The sequence below is a fragment of the Acromyrmex echinatior genome, chromosome 4 (genome assembly GCF_024713525.1).
Source record: "Acromyrmex echinatior isolate Ae372 chromosome 4, ASM2471352v2, whole genome shotgun sequence".
NCBI lineage: Eukaryota > Metazoa > Arthropoda > Insecta > Hymenoptera > Formicidae > Acromyrmex > Acromyrmex echinatior.
Window position 1 is genome coordinate 14,425,787 of NC_141855.1, and position 18,593 is coordinate 14,444,379.

General features: G+C 35.1%; 1 protein-coding gene and 1 long non-coding RNA gene across 9 annotated transcripts in view; one reads left to right on the forward strand and one right to left on the reverse strand.

The window, feature by feature from the left end:
- Positions 1–18,593, reverse strand: part of Scgdelta (sarcoglycan delta) — a 351,842-nt gene that overhangs the window by 17,241 nt on the left and 316,008 nt on the right. For all 7 annotated transcript variants that reach the window (XM_087405814.1, XM_087405815.1, XM_087405816.1 and 4 more), the window contains one exon: positions 12,164–12,443. In XM_087405814.1, the coding sequence (XP_087261940.1) occupies positions 12,164–12,443 (280 nt within the window). The remainder of the gene's footprint in view (positions 1–12,163; positions 12,444–18,593) is intronic.
- LOC105148348 (uncharacterized) overlaps positions 1–18,593 on the forward strand; it is a 163,092-nt gene that overhangs the window by 11,877 nt on the left and 132,622 nt on the right. The window lies entirely within an intron of this gene.

The window sequence follows — 18,593 nt, forward strand, 5'->3', positions numbered from 1 at the left end:
AAATGGACAATGAATATTGGTAAGAAAATTAAATTATTATGCTGCATAGACAATCACGATAGCAGACGAGTGAATGAACTTTGAATATATACATGTATATATATATATATATATATATATATATATATACTGGATTGTTTTCATACGTGTGTTGTTTCACTAATATTATTATTAGTATTATCGTCTTTATTAATCGATTCAATTGCATAACTCGCCAATGCATGTTATAAGTGTCGTCGTTCTAAAGAAAATGACCGGCTGCCAGATTTCGCCAAGCATCGAGATCGCGGTTTAAATACTCATCCATGGAGTTTCCCAACAACACTTCGAATGTGCATAGTTGCGATCGGAGAGCGGAAAGGGAGATCTCGAGCCACCGGCACTCGATTAGCCAAATCGTTCGGAAAACGATACGATCTCTTTGCCCTCTACTTAACCGTAACCGTAAAGCCCAATAGCGAGTACGGAGAGCGAGCGAGAGCGTGAGAAAGAAATAGAACGAGACACGATCATACGGGAAGAATGAGAACGAGAAGAAACTCTGGAACGAGAGATACGGGAACAATGAGAAAGAAAGACGAGGCACACAATAAAAAGAAAAAAAAATGCAAGCGAGAGGAAAGTGAGTGGAGGAATGAGAAAAGAATGAAGAAACGAGGAAGATAGATAGAATGAGAGAAAGAGAAAGACAGGAAGAACGAACTGCGGTTGCACCTGCTTTTTAGAATCGCTAGACGGTCTGGAGGAACCACTAGAGTCGAGAAGATCGTCCAATCGTGGTGGTGAGAACGCGCGGCAGTAGTAAAAGTAATCTACCGTCAGACAGCTATCATTAAGTCCTAGGCTTTATACCCTTTTTATCTCATTGTCTGTCGGCCGTTGATAAGGGGATTTAAGCGACAATAAAAAATATCGACCTTTAACCTTCTCTCGTAGCGCGATCGGGCACGTGCCTTTTTCCACTTTTCTATCCCGATCGTGTGGTTTTTCCGAAAAAAATCAAACGAAAAAGGAAATCCGTGCAATTAGCCGGTTGAATTTTTGGCAACGGATCGAACCGACCGTATTTCCTTCGTATTGGCACGATTGGTTGCCGCGAGTATCAAGTATTTATCGTATCCAAAAATTGCGGATTCGCGCTCGACAGCGGAAATTGCGCGGTGTGACCGATTAACAGATTTCCGGACGTAGAAATCAATCAAAGCGATGAATTCAATGAATTTATGTTTTCGTTTCTCCACGAAAAAAAAATTTCCGCGCGTTGCGTTATAATCTCATTTCGAATTGCTCAGCGTGTCGAGACGGGCGATGTGCACGACGAGGGTGAGCCAGAGGCGGGTGGTGGCGTCTGTCGGTGCATGTAATGAAATCCAAATAACACCCCTAGTAAGCGTATATCATCATAACGACGCCTCGGCTCGACGTTACTCGGCTGGTCGCCTCGTTCATAAATTAATGTAAAGCGCATCATATTTACAAGGATTACAAAACCATTCCATTTTCGCGCTCCGCTTGTTCTAATCGCGGTCACTTTTCCGCTGCTCCTCTATATAGAGATAAGCTTTATCCGAGATGCGAAACTATTAGATATTTTATTATTTCGTATTATTCATACATTTTTTTCCTGGATTATAACGCATTTTTATAGTTTATGTGAATATATTTTCCATTTTTTGTTCTTATTTTGGTTAATATGAATATATTTTTGTTTTTATACCAATATCATCATACAATCATAATATTTTAGATTTCTCATAATTTTTTTGCTCGACCAAATCATAATATTGGAAATTTTGAAAATAGAATGAAATTATAGGAGACAAGCATATCTAAAAAAAAAAAAAAACTATTTACACAATTTACAGTTGTGACATTTTATATCGCAGATATATTTTAAATTTTTCCTTTTGATAATAATTTTGAAAATTAGATTGATACTAATTTTTATAATTAAACGTATAAAAATAAGTTTAATTATAACATGTCAAAAAAACTTTCTGTCAGTAATGTAATTATTTTGTATGGAATATTATTTTACATAACAATATTATATTTATTATTATTTTATTTTTTAATATTATATAATATGTCATCATATTCTTACATTTTCGATCAAGTATTTGCTTTGTAGAAATCGAAGAATTTTCGAAGTGAGGCATTTGTGCTTTGGATATATTTATCGATGTATTTATTATTTAAATTCTGTCGAGAAGAGCAACTGCGAGAATCCAAGAATATATTTCCTAAATTGTTTTAACATAAATCTCCATTCGTATAAAATTCATTCAAGGCATAGTCAGATTTCAACCGCAATGAATTTCGTTCCTGCAGATGAATAGAAGTCGGTGCGTTGAGCGCGCGCGCCATTTTGGTGAACCAATTCGCGTGCACATCTCATTTCGCGGAAGTCGGAAATAACATTGAGAAAGTAAAGTGCGTTGGCTCTCTTGGCTACTCTACAGTTTTCAACATTTATATATTTACATTTCCTTTTTATTAATTTATTAAAACTATTCTAGCTAACTATTCAGCTAACAAAGACTCATAGGCATGTAATTAGTATCCTGCTTTTAATTGTATGTAATTGCCGGAAGTCATTATCGAAAATATTAATTGTCAAATCTCTTTCTTCATACGAGCGGATATAACATTCGTGTAAGTTTGCAGGACCGCATCGCTGATGGGTTAACCCACATGTACGTATACTTTCCATGACAAGCAGCCATCTCACGCTTCGCCTTCTCACACATATGTATGTATGTCGCGATCCGCACCGCCTGTGATTACACATATGCACGTGTGTTCTACGTGCGGCTGCGCTAATGCACCTCACGTAATTATCCCGAGCCGGACGACGCTAGGTAGTCTCACCTAACTTCTGCACCGCGCCGCACCGCGCCGCACCGCGCCGCGAGTAATCCGACTCTGAAATCCTGTCACCGCCTCTTCCTCGAGGGGATCCTCGATGAACCCTCGCCGGCCATAACCGAATCCGGTCCACTCCCAGTCGCCACTTTCCACCCCGTCGCGTCCTCCTTGCATCCGCGACATCGCAATTTCATGTTATTTTACCACGCGACGGCGCGGGGATTAAATCGCGAGTTTCCCTCCTGATGCGCCTTGCGAGGATTAACTCGCTCGTCCAGCAACGACTTCGCTCTGCTCATCATCGACGAATCGACAGGAGGATTATTTGTTAGTCGACGAAGTTTCGTATCAGTCCACGGGCAGAGGTCATACTTAGTGCCATAAATTCGAACACTAACAACGCGTTAACTGTTGTTCATCGATTTTTGTACACAGAAAAAATTATTTTGCTAAAGTATCTAAAAATTTAGCTAGATATGCATAAATCTGAAAATAATTTTGTTGGATCATCAAAATAATTATATAGAACTTAAGTGTAATAAGCAATATCGCAAAATGTTTTGACATTCTAGCAACCAGCTTGAATATTTTATATAATTATTTTGATGGTCTAACATTACAAAATTATTTTTAAATCTGTGTCTAAATTTTTAAATAATTTAGCATAATCGTTTTTTCCGAGTATTCGACAATTCTATCCTAATATATATCGCATATAAGAGCAAATTATAATTACAGTTAATATTTAAAAACCTAAATCGAAGAATTTTTTTCAACTATGTTAAAATATTGACTAATTTTTAACTGCATTTATTCACGCGATAAATGTTAATAGAATGAGATAGTAACGGTATGTCAACAAGTACAGAAAATCATGTCGCGTAACGAACCATTATCGCAAAGTTCTCCCAGATTATTTATTTTTCCTAAGGTAATGAGCGCGCAAAAGATCTAATGTATAGTGAGACGACTGTTTTCTTCATAAAAAATATATATATGTATATATATATATATATATATATATATATATATATATATATTCTTTTTATAGTGATGATAACAATTATATAAAGGAGATTCCGGAGATGAGACACCCTCGAGGCATCATTAATGCTGGCGCGCACTCGTCTCTTCTCCGGAAACTCTCTTATAATATTCCAGTCGTTTCTGAGCGAGTCGCCTTTACTTCCTCTCGAATCGTATCACCTTTTTTTGAGTTTCAATATAATAATTTATTGTATCGGGTTCATACACAAAAGTTCGTAGCGCTATGAACTTCAAAATTCAAGCAGCTGTAATTTCGTTAAAAGTGAAATTTAAATTTAAAAAAGCTTTAAATCTCTACTTTTGAAAATCATTGTGTCTTTTGAGTTTCTATGAATTTGATAATATTTATCTATAAATTATAAATTAGACAAAATAGAAAATTTTCTTCACATATTATCGCACGCCTAAAAAAACTTATTGAAATTTCTAATGCGACTTTTTAACGTGAAAGCTTAAAGTTTTCTCTTTACAATTTTTTTTAAAAATGTTCCTAAAATTTTTTTATTATTCAGTTATCGCAGATTAATTGAAGGGAGCATTTTGACTTTTGATTGCTCGTAAATTCCATTAAAAATCATCGCGTATATCGCAATTTAAAAAAATTGATTTTTAAAGCTGAGCGCCTAAACTTTGTTTTATCGAATAATATAATTGTCCAATTATTGTCAATTGTTTTAAGAAACATATAAATGTGTATATAAATGAAGTAATTCTAAGAATTTGTATTCCAATGCAATATTTTGCTTCGTCCTATTAACATTTCGCTTCTTCGGCCATTCAGATAGAGACCGTCGTAGTTTTCCTGTACAGTCCGGGTCAGTCGAGTACATGTCGCACGACACACATTTCCACGGATTATGCAATAAGGGTAGCGAGAGGAAAAGGGGGAACCTATAACCCCAATCTGGCATGTGACGTAGGGCTGCGGGATCGGTAGTTCAAAATGGGAAATCGATAAAAACGTCGCGACGGCTGGCGTAATGCGACTGCCGAATTTAAATCTTCGCCACGGCAATTTTTGTGGGACAAATATTGTTTTGTTGACTTTTGGCTTGCGACGAATGCGGCTTCGGCGATACGGAAAACGGAGTTACGATAGTAGAGCGAGATCTAAATTTATAGCTATTGGAACTGATTTAAGCGGATATATCCGAAATAGCCGTTTTGTAGAAATATAGATATATATATATATATATATATATATATTTATAAAACAGACATATTTATATATATATATATATAAATATGTCTGTTTTATAAATTATATATTTCTTGCAATTTATTCTACTTATTTTGAAATACACATGAAGTAATAGTTTGTTAAAAATGCGCAGTAAAAAACTTGAGACGAGACGTGAAGATAATCAACAAAAGCATATTTATTTAAGGGAACATTGATTGATGAAATATAGATCCTTCATAAGAGATTCGTACGATGGTCTCCTGTGGCTTGGTGTGAAATCCCTGGAAACAATAAACTTGTCTGTTCGGCCTTCCACGCGAACCAACCTATAACCGCTACCACTAACGTACTACGGTACTGCTATACGTTCAAAATTCATGGCGCTATACCCGCTATATTGCAGTTGCACTTGGTGGCTAGATGCTATAATGGATATCCTTTAATACTAACACACTGTATATATGTAACGTATACGTGGTGACCACTTGCGCTTTCACACGCACAAAACATCGCATTCAAATTTTTGTCGAAAATCTTGTAGCTGCATAAACTTCACGATGTCATATCACTTTTATTTTTATTCCTCGTTTTTTATAAAAAACGTGATAGAATTTATCATAAAATAAATTTAGTGATATTTGATATTGACCATTTAATTTGTGTAGAGTTATAAATTTCATATTCTGATTTATGCCAAAATTTTTTATACTTTATTATTCATTTACGTAAATATTTTAATGATAATATTACAGAAATATATTATATTATATATATTACTAATATCAATTAAATTTGATGTGATAGTAATTTTAAGAATATTGAAAGTATCAAATATAATTTATTGATAGAATATCGATTAAAACTTTTTATACCGTTCTAATTAAGTTCTCTAATTTAATTTAAAGAATTTTAAAACAGAATTATTGTTATGTTAAAATTTTTACGAAACAGTGTAATAATACAAATCTTTTTTCGTTAATTTTGTTTTATTATGCAGTTAAAACTACTAAGATTAAAATTTAAGAAATCAATTTTACACAAGTGACAAATTAATGGAAACGTACATGAATGTACATGACTTGAGTTGCCAAGTACTATTCATTTTGAAACGGATTTCAATTGATTCTGTATGAAAGGGATCCTGCGAAAGGAGCCACCTTATATGGGTGTGGAGGCGCGTGTGCAATATGTATCTTCGTAGAGGATGTAGGAAGGAATGTATACAGGTGAATTCTCTATGGATACAAGGGTTATAGAGGGTAAGGTCCCGCAAGCGATATTAGGTGGAAGGGGCATCTGTTCACTATGGCCATGTATGTAAGCCGTTAGTGCCAATATAGTGTCTGTATATTGGTTCGTCCGACATAACGTTCAAGGTGTATTATATATTGTCCGTAATCGAAGATCTCTCCTAAGACCTCTCCACTTGATAGGAATCCCGAAAGGAACCCGAAATATTGATACTCGTGAAACGACAAAGTGCCTCGTAGGGAAAATCTTTTCGTACCGATGCGATGTAAAAATGCAAACGTAATCGATAATAATATACCCAAATGGTACGCAGACGAAAATTGCAAAATACGGCGATACATAACACAAACACAAGAGTATTAAAAATTGATGAAGTATAATCTCGGATGGTGCAAAACGCAAATGATAAATGAAGGAAGTTTCTCAAATTATAAGAAGCTTAGCCGTCGAGATACTTAAAGTTGCGAAAAGATATCAGACGTTTAATTTTCCACTAGAAAAGAAAATTGATTCTAACTTCGTCGGAAAGACTATTCGAGGTAAAGCACGCCTCTGAGAGCGTTTCGTATGATTCACGAATGAATATGTTGGGAAATCGTTAGCCATACGAGAAATTATTAACCGGTAACATTGATCGCGGCGAAACCAGACTTTATTAATAAAGCGTACCGATCGAGGAGCTCTTAATTAATTCCGGGGTGAAAGTTTCGCAGTTACGAGGAGCAAGACGGTTTTCTTAATTGAGAAAAATGATTTAATTTCTTCGTGGTATCGTTTGCGGTGGAAGACGAGCGGGTAGGAGAACGTCGTTCGGGGTTGGCCGAGACGGGATAACTCGAGAGTGAAAAGAGGCAGTGGGAGGCAGACCGAAACTCTCATCAAATATGAATGGTCGGGGAGGATGGGTGGATAAAGATGGGGGAGAAGTACGGTGAGCATGAAATATTTCCCGGTCTGGGAGTGCATCGCGCTTTTACTCGCCTAGGAACACCTCGCATAGGAGCGGAAAACTTCTAGATGGGTATCAACCGAGTTCCGAGGAGTTCCAGCTCCCAACTCTACGTAACACCCCGTGACTCGTGGTTTCAGCGGTACTTGTAACCACCGTGATGTTGGTTTTTACACGTCATAATGGATACGTATTGCCGAAAACTGCATTTACGTTCTTTGCGATGTATATCATACATAAGAAATTTCATGGAAAGTAACAAGAAACCAAATGGAAATAAAACTATTTAGCATTTTTTTAATTCATCAAAATATTTTAATTTTTAGTTTTGATTAGCAATGTAATCATTAACGCGGTATCATTAAAATATTACTTTTAGAATTTCGTTGCATGTAAAAGAAATTTCGGATCAAATAGTTCCAAAGTCTTTTGTATAAATCTTTTGTAAAATATTGTTTAATTTGTGTCATCTCCATTTGTGTCCTGTAGAACATGTTGTTTCCGCCAGACTTATATCCGTGTCGTGGTTGATTGTATTAAAAAATACAAAAATATCTTAATTTCGAATGCTCTCTTCTGGTCTCATTTTTTTACGTACATACGTTATGAAAAATGCGAGAGAGTAATATTGTATACTTTACTCGTTTCATTTCGTATCCCGGAAGATTGCACATACTAAAATCGTCAAAAATATACTTGAGATAATAAAATTTATAAAATCATAATATCAGTTAATATTAAAAATGTCATATTGTTGAAATTCCGAGTGTTACATCTTTTATGAATTGTTACTTTCTTTAAAATAGGTTTGATCTAAACTACGCAAAAATAGTACGTGACGTTATATTACGTTTTATGTAGTTCGGATTCGTTTAGTTAATCCGTTTATGCAAAATCCATCCTTTCACATATAAAATTTTATATACGCGCTACAAAATTATTTTCTCACGGAGTGCACGTATATAGTATATAAAATTGTCACGCATAAGTCGTATGTATATATTCCACGGTTCATTCGATTTGCGGACTCATCGACGATCTTACATCTCGACTTTCTAGAGATATGTTAGTTTACATCGATTCCCAAACTTCTCGCCGTGAATCGAAATCTCCATAAATCGTCGATCGCAGCAGCCCGCAGCGGCCGCGTGCAATAATTAACGCGCCCGAACTCCTAATTGATTGTCTCGCTGATTTACCGAGTCGCACAATTAATCGGACATGAGTTATCGGCGCGAATACCGACCGATAAACGAGAGTTTAATTACCGCTGCTAATTACGACTTACGACAGATGAAGGAGAGAGAAATGAGGGAAAACGACACATTAGTTGGAGAAGTTTTCGGCATGAATTGGCAAACTGAGTAGCATTAGCGCGATTGAAGGATGTTTCGAAAAAAAAAGAGAAACAAAGAGAAAAGAAGAACCAAAGAAAAACTGTGTGAGAGATCAAATGAGAGAATCACTGTGAGAGAATGGGATGTGGAATGGGGATAAGAGAGTAGCAAGGGGTTGGTGGACGATTGTACAAGGAATGGAAGCGGAATAAAACGGAAAAGATAGCGAAAAGAAAAAGAAAAAGAGAGAGGGAAACGAGAAACTGGAAGGGTGACGAGGGATGGGGAAAGAAGTGGCAGAGACTTACATTTCCCACGGGGTATCCCTGCTGCTCCCGGACTCCTTACTTACGGATTGATACTCAATTTCCACCGAGTTTAGCCCCCATCGAGGGATCATTGCGCTAGATCGCGGGAGCTCCTTTCGATTTCGAATAAATTCGATAATGGCGAATAGGTAGCTGCAACTCAGCGGGAGTGCGAGACCGATACCAGGGTTGGAGAGTCTCACGATCATTTTACCTTAATCGAGCGAACTAGGCGCCAGCTTAGCGTCGACGAATTTCAATGCCATTGTTGCATCCGCTCGTAGGATACGTAGGAATGACGATTCGCAAAAGTAAAAGCGTTAGTACGACTGGGTGATAAAGTGGATTGGAAGAATTTATGCGAATCTCTGTTGCGCGTGTTGAATCGAATGTTACAAGATATGGTGCATTGTGCAGTCTGTTAATCTAAAATTTATACATTAAAATACAATTCTCCAATTTTTAATAAATTACTGATAGAATAAAATATTAATTTACCTGTTGCCGTTATGTTTAATGTTAAAAATATACAATTACAAAGAAAAATCTTGATAAAATCGTGATAAAATAGTGATAAATTCGATAAAAATTTATAATTTATAATATTGAATTGGAGCAAATTCTGTGATATTTTATTAGCTCAAAATTATATATAGAATATATTCGTTGCAAAATTTTCAACTATCTGACGTGAAGCTTAAAGTTTTTTCTAAAAGTTTGTTTTTAAAAAATATCCTTTTTGTTACTAACAAGTAAATCTACCTTCCGTTATTCGTCAAATTTCATGAAACTTGATACAAAGTAGACGAAAATATTAGACATGTATTTTTTTATATTGGCAATGGTGCAGGTTTAAAGGTGCAAACTATCCTTATAGTGATAAGCACGAGTACTTAATTTCTTACATTTTAACTCACTCTATTATAGCTACTTCTGAATTTTAGAAAATTTAAGAAGCTTTTATGTTTCCTGAAAGCAAATCCAGTGTAAAAAATGTAGAATTCAAAATGACGACCTACTGAAAGAGAAACAATATTATCTCTCTTTTCGCCGAACTCAGGAATAACCGATGAGGAAATGAAGAGAATCTATTTCCATTTTGTACCTTTTTGCTTTTTATTATTTTTTAAAAATATTCTTTGGTTTTCATATATTATATATGATACAAAAGTGGATATTTATAAGAGAAGTCGCTTAATTTTGATAATCCCGTAGATAATTATTTCAAAAATTGTAAATTTCTGAGTATTAATGTGTGTGTAATAACATAACAGTCATAAAATGTGTTTAGTGTATAAAATCTTCATGTATACAAGAAATTTTTTTGAATGTCATTTCTGTAAAGTATATATACAATAAAAACTAAAAAAATAGACATAGGTAAGAAGTAGTATAACTATAAATAAAAAATGAAAAAGTCATAAAAATATTTAAAAAATTATAAAAACAAAGAATATAAGAAAAATAATAAAAAATAAAAGCAAAAAACGACATGGGGATAGACTCTCTCCTCGTCGGTTATTCCTGAGTTCGGCAAAAAGAGAGATAAGATTATTTCTCTTTCAGCAGGTCGCCATATTGAGTCTGCCATTTAGAATTCTACATTTTTTTACACTGGATTTGCTTTCAGGAAACAAGAAAGCTTCTTATCATCTCTAAAATTCAGAAGTAGCTGTAATAGAGTGAGCTAAAATGCAATAAATTAAGTACTCATGCTTATCGTAAAGGTAGTTTGCATCCTCGAACCATTGCCGATATAAAAAAATATGTGTCTATAATTTTTGTTTGCTCTACAAATATATCAAGTTTCATTAAATTCGGCGAGTCACGGAAAGATAGGTTTACTTGTAAGTTACATGCGGATTAACTAAAAGAGCATTCTGATTTTGATTGCTTATAACTTCATTAAAAATCAGCTTTAAGAATCTGTTTTCTTAATTGCTATACGATAATTTTTAACAGAGTTATGAACAATCAAAGTCAGAATGCTTCTTTTTACTTAACTCGTGAATAATTCAAGAACAAAAAATCGTAGAAATATTTTTGAAAAACGATTTTGTAAAATTCTAAACGATAGATAGTCGAAAATTTTCACAAATTTTTTTAGTACATGATAGATCCACAAAATGAGAAAAATTTCCCTTTTTTCAGCTCATAATTTTCTATACATAAAAATGATCAAATTTACACGAACTAAAAAATTATGGTAATCTTTTGAATGTAAAGATTTCAAGCTTTAAAATCATTTTTTAAATTTAAATTTTGTTCATTTTTTATGAAGATATATATATTGTATATACAATTTGAGCTAACAAAATACTGCAGAACTTTTCCTCCAACCAATCAGAATTAACACATTTAATACGACATATGAGCATGTCTTCTCGTTCAATCGCCAAACGTGTCTCGCTAACTTCGGAAAATCGTATCCTGACTCTCGAGCGCGACACAGACATTTACATCGAAACGGCCTTTATATTACAGCCATTATCGCAATCAAGAAGTTGCTACGGGTCGCGTTTCTCTGGGATTGCGAGAAGCGAAGGAGAACGCTCGAACGCCGCCGCTTACTTACTAATGAACCCCGGTCGATTCCCGGGGACGGGTAATTGTAACGCGTCCGAATTAAGTCCAGATGAAGAAGAAGTATGAAGTGCAAACGACAATTTTCCGCGACGAATATAACAATGGCGTTGATGTAACGGTTCTGGCAATTACAGCAAATTATATTAACCACGTTTGCGCCTCGTGTTCTTCCCACTGCCGCTCTCAAAGCGACCTACTCTGATCGCACACGCTAGTACGATCCGACATCTTCGTCGAGGCCTGTTATTCGGGTTCAGGAACTCGCGCAAAACTAATTCCAAGCCGCAAGACGAAAGTCGACTTTAATGACTGTCGAAAGTTACACATCCTTATCTAGATCAAACTTGGTGAACACTAACCGGAAGGAATCATTCTGGACTGCAGCACGTTTCAGCGTTTTCATAATACGCGTATATTATTTCTCATATATTTATGACTAGAGTTACAAGATGTATGAAATTCTAAAATTAACATACGCGAAATAGATAGGCGAAATTTAGCTATCATATTTCTATGCCTTCTCAAATTTTTATTAAACTGAATATATAAATGAATATATAATTTTAATTAACGATCTTATAACATTAATTAACGATTTGTATAGCAATAATATTTCATTAATTGATGAACTTACGGAACTAAATCCCATGACCTTAAGAAGCCAGACGGTGAGGGCGAGATTGAGAATGACGATAACCATAAGAGTTAAGACGAGAGAATAAAGACATTTTTTTCTCCAGCCATAGACCCCTAATCTGAAGCCACCTTTACACGGCGTGGTACCGGAAGCTCGTTCTTCCAAGGCAGAAGATGCCGATCTCGAAGATCCCGCCGTCTGCCGTGCTCCACTGCGACGACTTGCACTGCCGGAAGTGCAGGGCTCGTCGGACCATCCTCCTTGGCCTCTGGACATTCTAAAAGAATATAATTCAGGATTAACAAAATATATATCGAAGAAAAATTATATATGAAGAAAAATTTCTGTTCTTAACAATTTCTTTCTAAAAAGTATTAATAATTAAACTAAACATATAATAATTAATTTATACTGATGTGACTTCTAGACTTTTGAAAGAAAAATTTATTTAATACCTGTAATTATAAGTAATTACAAGTAAATTTAACTTTTCGAATTAATCGAAAGAAATCTGTTTTCTCGAAGCAATTGAGAATTTATTCTAGATACTTTGTTTTTCATTCTCTCCCTATTTGAATACCTTCATGCACGTTTTCGTGCTACAAGCGATTTCACGCCGTAAATTGGCAGATTACGGTTACGAAATACAAACGAGATGCGTGTTATAGCTACAGGTCGTTACACCGTGCAGTTGCGAGCCATTAATAAGACTACAATTACGAGGCTGTTCTTTCTGCCGTGATCATTTATCAACGGTTTATACCTCATTCTTGAACACCGGCTGCGCAGAATTGTGTTCGGGAAGGCGAAACGCGTCACGAAAGACAGATCTTCCGATTTTTTTTTCTCCATTCCAACAACGAAATACTTTATATCAGACGTGCTCGGCCTGTAAAGATGGAACTTGCCGAAGATCACTTTTCGTAAAATCTTTCCCCGAAGTGATAATTTCATCAATTCGCTATGGGTCTCGCGAGTAGTGAAACGTTATGTTTTTTTCATGAGAAAAGCTGTCTAAGCTCTTTTATATTGCAAATTAAATTACTTTAAAAAAAAAATATTAATGCTTGTATTCGTATGTAAAAATATTACAATAGAAAAAAAAATACGGGATATATGTCAAATTGATTATGCTCGAAGGACATTTGCATATCGATGCAATTCATTTTCCTCGGCCTCCTCGACCTTTCGTCGTTCCCATCTCTTATTAACTATAACGATAAAATAAATTTGCTGACTTTTACAACATGACGAAACTAACATCACACCTTGAATTACTCATGTACATGATATCACGATCGTTCATCGTATTAATTATAACGATAAACTAGGTTCGTTGACTGTCAAAAATGATGAATATTTTATATTTTAAAATTCTCTTACGTAAATTTATATTTTAATATCCAAAACGCATGTATTTTGCAAAGCAAATGTATAAAGAAATAGTTTATAATTGAGCAAAATAAAGTTATTAACAACATTTTATCAATTTATACGAAGAATATACATATAGAATTAAACGTTTCGAAACACATAGGTCCTTTTTCAGCAATGATTTAAAATTGACCGATATCAAATGATTATATAATATTATGTTTATAATAGTTCGTTGTTTAGGAACATTTCAAATGGTTCTAAACATGAGAAGCGATTTGTCCTTCAGTCTTAAATTCCTGTGTTTTTTAATGTGAATGTGTAGATGACATCTTTTTGGGTAATGTTCGTCAATTTTCAGTATCAGAAAATGAATTGAAATTGAAGTCGGGATGTATTTTAATTATAAATGATATGTTCTTCGTATAATAAATTTAAATATTGTTAATAACTTTGTTATATTTTAATATTTTCTCATGTTAATTGTAACAAAATAGATTTGTTAACTCTAACAAATTGATAATTGAAATTTTATATTTTAAACATTAATATATATTCTACTAATTTTACTTTTTAAATGTAAATACATTTCATAATTTCGACATTTTTAAACTAGAGACAAAATTATTTCAAGAGCTCTCTGAAAGAATGTTACATCCAACATTTAAATTTCACAGAAAATATGTAGCATGTGCACACACACACACACACACACACACACACACACACACACACACAAAAGCAATATTTTTCTAAAACATTACTTTTCATAAAAATAATGATTGCGGCGTTTTTTCAAAAAGCTTTTTATTTGTTATAACATCAATTAATGCCAATTGATTTACGCTCGGTTCAATTGAATCTTTTTATTCTTTTTTAATTCTAAGAATTAAGAAAAAATATTATATCTCATAAATCAGTTATATAATGGGATACTTTAATGGTTTAGCAACGAAATAGCTTGTCGGATTACGATATAGAAGTTAATATGCAGTTCTGCATTTTTATCGGACATCAGCGTCCAAAATGAGAATCATGGAACATGGAGATGGAATACGAAACAACGCGAATGAAAAGGAACGAGATAGAACTGGAACTTATGCAAAGCTGGCCGCAAAATTCCTGACGTAACTTTTCTACCTAATCCTAGAGCCATAAGACGAGAAAAGGATCCCTTCTATTTTTGCTTTTCAAGCTACAAGCCTCCTTCCACTTTTCTGCGTTTATCCATTTTTATTTTCGTTTACGGAAAGAGAAGTGTCAGTATGAAGCCGAAAGAAGGGTAAAAAGAAGAGAGAGAGAGAAAGAGGGAAAAGAAGAAGAAGAAGAAGAGAGAAATGGACGAAGCTGCGAGAAGCAAGAGCTAAAATATTCAATGCCGACCCTCCATCCTTTTGTGGATAATTATCCACTCCTCGCAGGTATAAAGAGCTCCGTAGCTTGAAATTAAAAGCACTGGGGATAAACCAGTGCGGGAAAAGCGGCACGCGGTCGCTGCTGTTCCAATTTCCCGATCGTGCGATTTTCGACCGAGCGCCTGCAATGGTTTCATCTCGATTGTTAGCATTCTAGCAATTTTTTCCTGTCAAGAGATGTGCTCATTTTGCGCTATTGTTTCTGTGAATTTTATTCTTTTTGTTACAATTAGTAGTGAATATGTTCTTTCTCGATTCAATGATAGAATTTATATTTAACGTTTATGACTTCCATATACATATAATGTTAATGTTGCAATTATTAAACCTTATAATTTTTTGCGAGAGAAATATCATTCTCGAGTAAAAATCCAAGAGAATGATTTAATGTCGGACACGAAAGTCTCTCATTAGGGCCACCATAAAAATTGTAAATGAATTTCACGATATTCAACTTAAAAAAAAGAAAAAAGGAGACTAATCAGACCATGTGCTTTTTTTCATGCCATCGTGAGGGAACACTGAAAGTGTAAATTTATTTAATGCCCCTTACATATCTTTCTTTTTAAATGTTCGCGGGGCACCCAAAGAGGGTGGGGATAACCTACAGCATCAGAAAATGAGCATTATGAATTCAGGCTTCAAGGCACAATTATAACGCGGAAATATTTCATGGGCTATAAATAGTGCGTCGGACGTATGTTAAACGTTCGCCGGAACTTTTGACGTAACGCTAAGTTAGCACGGCGACCATTATTTCGCAGTCCAGAGCAGAAAATGCATAATTATAAGTTACGAAATTACTACTGCTACAGTAACTCGGAACAAGAATTTTTTAAGAATTTGTGCCGCTTATACTTGTATTTTACGAATAATTTTACTTCTCAAAATTTCAAAATTACCGACACGTAAATCAATTGATATCTGTGCAAAACATTATTACTTTAGCACGAGACATGAGTCAGACACTGATTCTTTTATTTCTCCATTTCGAAAGACGTGTTTCTACGTAACATGAAGTGGAAGTCGGACAGCCACATTCAGCACAAAATATACGACGCGGAAATACGCACCACTAGACAGTTTACTTTCGGCGACGAACAATGGCCAGCTTAATAAAATGTACGGTACGTACAATTACGGATATCATTTATTTCGCGCGGGTGACAACGATGGATTACAACGGCAACCGCAATTTAGATTCTTTGCTGCTGCGATCTCGGTGAGACTCGCCGCGCGGGATAGATTTATTTCCCGCTTTAAGCGCCTAAAAGCCCCTTCCCGGATGCAGATAGGGACGTTGAATGAATTAATCCATACCACATTTGGGTGGTTGTAAGAGTGTTTAAACGGGGTGGGAACCGGGGGTGTTGGATGGAGGCCCGCTTGTACAGCAACCGTTGTTTAAATCGTAAGCCGAGCTTAAATTGTCTGCCATCCAATCCTAGGTTTGCGCTTGACTCAAGTTGCAGGCAGGTATAACTCGGCGTTATAACCGGCAGGAAGCATTATGGCTACCATTGTTCACTAATATCCCGCTTCCCGTGTTACCGAAGTTGTTTCTAGGACGCCGATGACAGCTCTTGCACCACGCGCGGTTACGGGACGCAACAAGCAGTAATATCAAAGGCCAAACCCGCGGTTTTAATAGATAGAACTCAGTCATGTAATCGTGATTTTTATATTTTTAATTTGTTCCAATAAAGTACTGGAAATAATATTAAATATATATTGAGAGAAAATAAATATTAAATCTTAAATTTGTCTGGCATAAATTTTTATTTGCTTCTGAAAAAGGAAGCTTTTATAATATATTAAAAATGATTTTAATTAAAAACAATTTACTACTACTTGTTTATTCCAATTTTCGTTAATAGTATTAGTGTAGTTTTAATTTTCTAATTACGAGATCGAAAGAAACAATTTTCTCTGACCTAATTATTTGTTAAAAATTTTTAGTTAAAAATAGAAGTAATGAATTAATCAAACGAAAAATCGTTTCCTCTTCTATTCGTAAAAGTAAAAATACACGGACGTCGATTGTTCGAATGCAATCCTTGATCGACTGAAATCCTTCTTTGAAAATGCAAGGTATAGATAGATGTATTTATCGATGAATCCAAGTTCGATAGCCTACTCGATTTGAAATGTCGATCTCTTTACAAGCTTCTTCGACCTAAGAATAAATGCAAGCATATTTGACTTTGATGACTGATAAAATGAATTGGATACGTACGCATGATATGAAAGGCAAAATAAAATTTTTGTCTGCAATTAAGAGAAACGAATATTATATAAATTATAATTTATATAATAATTATTTATTTTTTAGCAAGCTTTGTTGTAATCGGATTTAATTTACTAAAAAATATCTTTCCTTTATTTTTGTTTGATAAATTAAACTGATTCATATTTCTATATTTAAGCATTTCGTAAATGACGAATAATTTATTATAAGTTGCTCAGTTCTGGGAGGCAGCTGACCTTCTTTTTAAACTCCTTTTTCAAATTTCATACGTTCTCCATGAAACAATCCTCATGTATTTCAATTCTCGAACATAGACGTAACATACGCAGTTACACGCACAATAGCGCATATGGACACGACGGAACAGCCTGACATGACAGAGGATTTGCTGCTGCTACATCAAATCAAGACATCTCTATGCGAGCTATTCCTCTAGATAGGATGAAGATTCACGTAGCCACATTTGCGAGAGCGCAATGTACATGCAGATTGAATGATCCGCCAAAACGGACGTAGATAATTATTTTTGTACAACGTATCCATGTCAAGAAGCCGCGGCTTTATCGGATAGTTAGTCGATCACCGCACCCTTGCGGTCTTTTAGTAAGTAGGAAGGAAGAGGGGTTAATTGGACGGTTTGACTTCTATATCGTTGATAATCCTCCCAGATGGTAGCGCCAAGCCCGCAAACTAAACATAGTTTAACCCGGATGGCCATTAATAGACTCGCTGCACCCCAATACGTCACCTTTTTACGTTTGCATGCCCTCCTTCTCTCTCTCTTCTCGCCTATTCTTTGGCGTATTGCTTTCCCCATTCTTTTCTTCCGCCATTCCTCGGCAATTTCCATGAAAAATGTTGGAGGTATATGGTGCGCGCTATATCGCAGGCGCCTTTGACTATATGATGACGTGACTAGAACGTACGTCGCGGAAATTGCAAACCCTTCCTATTAACCTTTCTGCCGACTCTTTTCGATTTTACCGCGCCACGCGGTTCATTGGAGTAAAATTGAATCGGCCAACCATGGCGCAGCACAATGAGTCATTTCTCGCCTCGTGTCAAGCAAAAGCGATTTGCTGAAGTGGCGCGCATCTCGTTCCAAGCGTCGTCATTATGCGTTACATTATGTGATCGCGTCGCTTTTCTCTTTTCAGCGTATTTTTGCTATTTGATAGATAGTTATTTAGATTTTCCATCATACAGATATCATTTCATTATATGGTATTTACCAAAATAATTATATATATGATAGTATATGTACATAAAATTATATATATGGTATGTATATATATATAATATATATAATTTTTTACTGCTATTTTTTACTTATATAATGTTAAATGAAAACGAATGATTTCAACAATTTCCACAAACGTTGAGCGTTCCA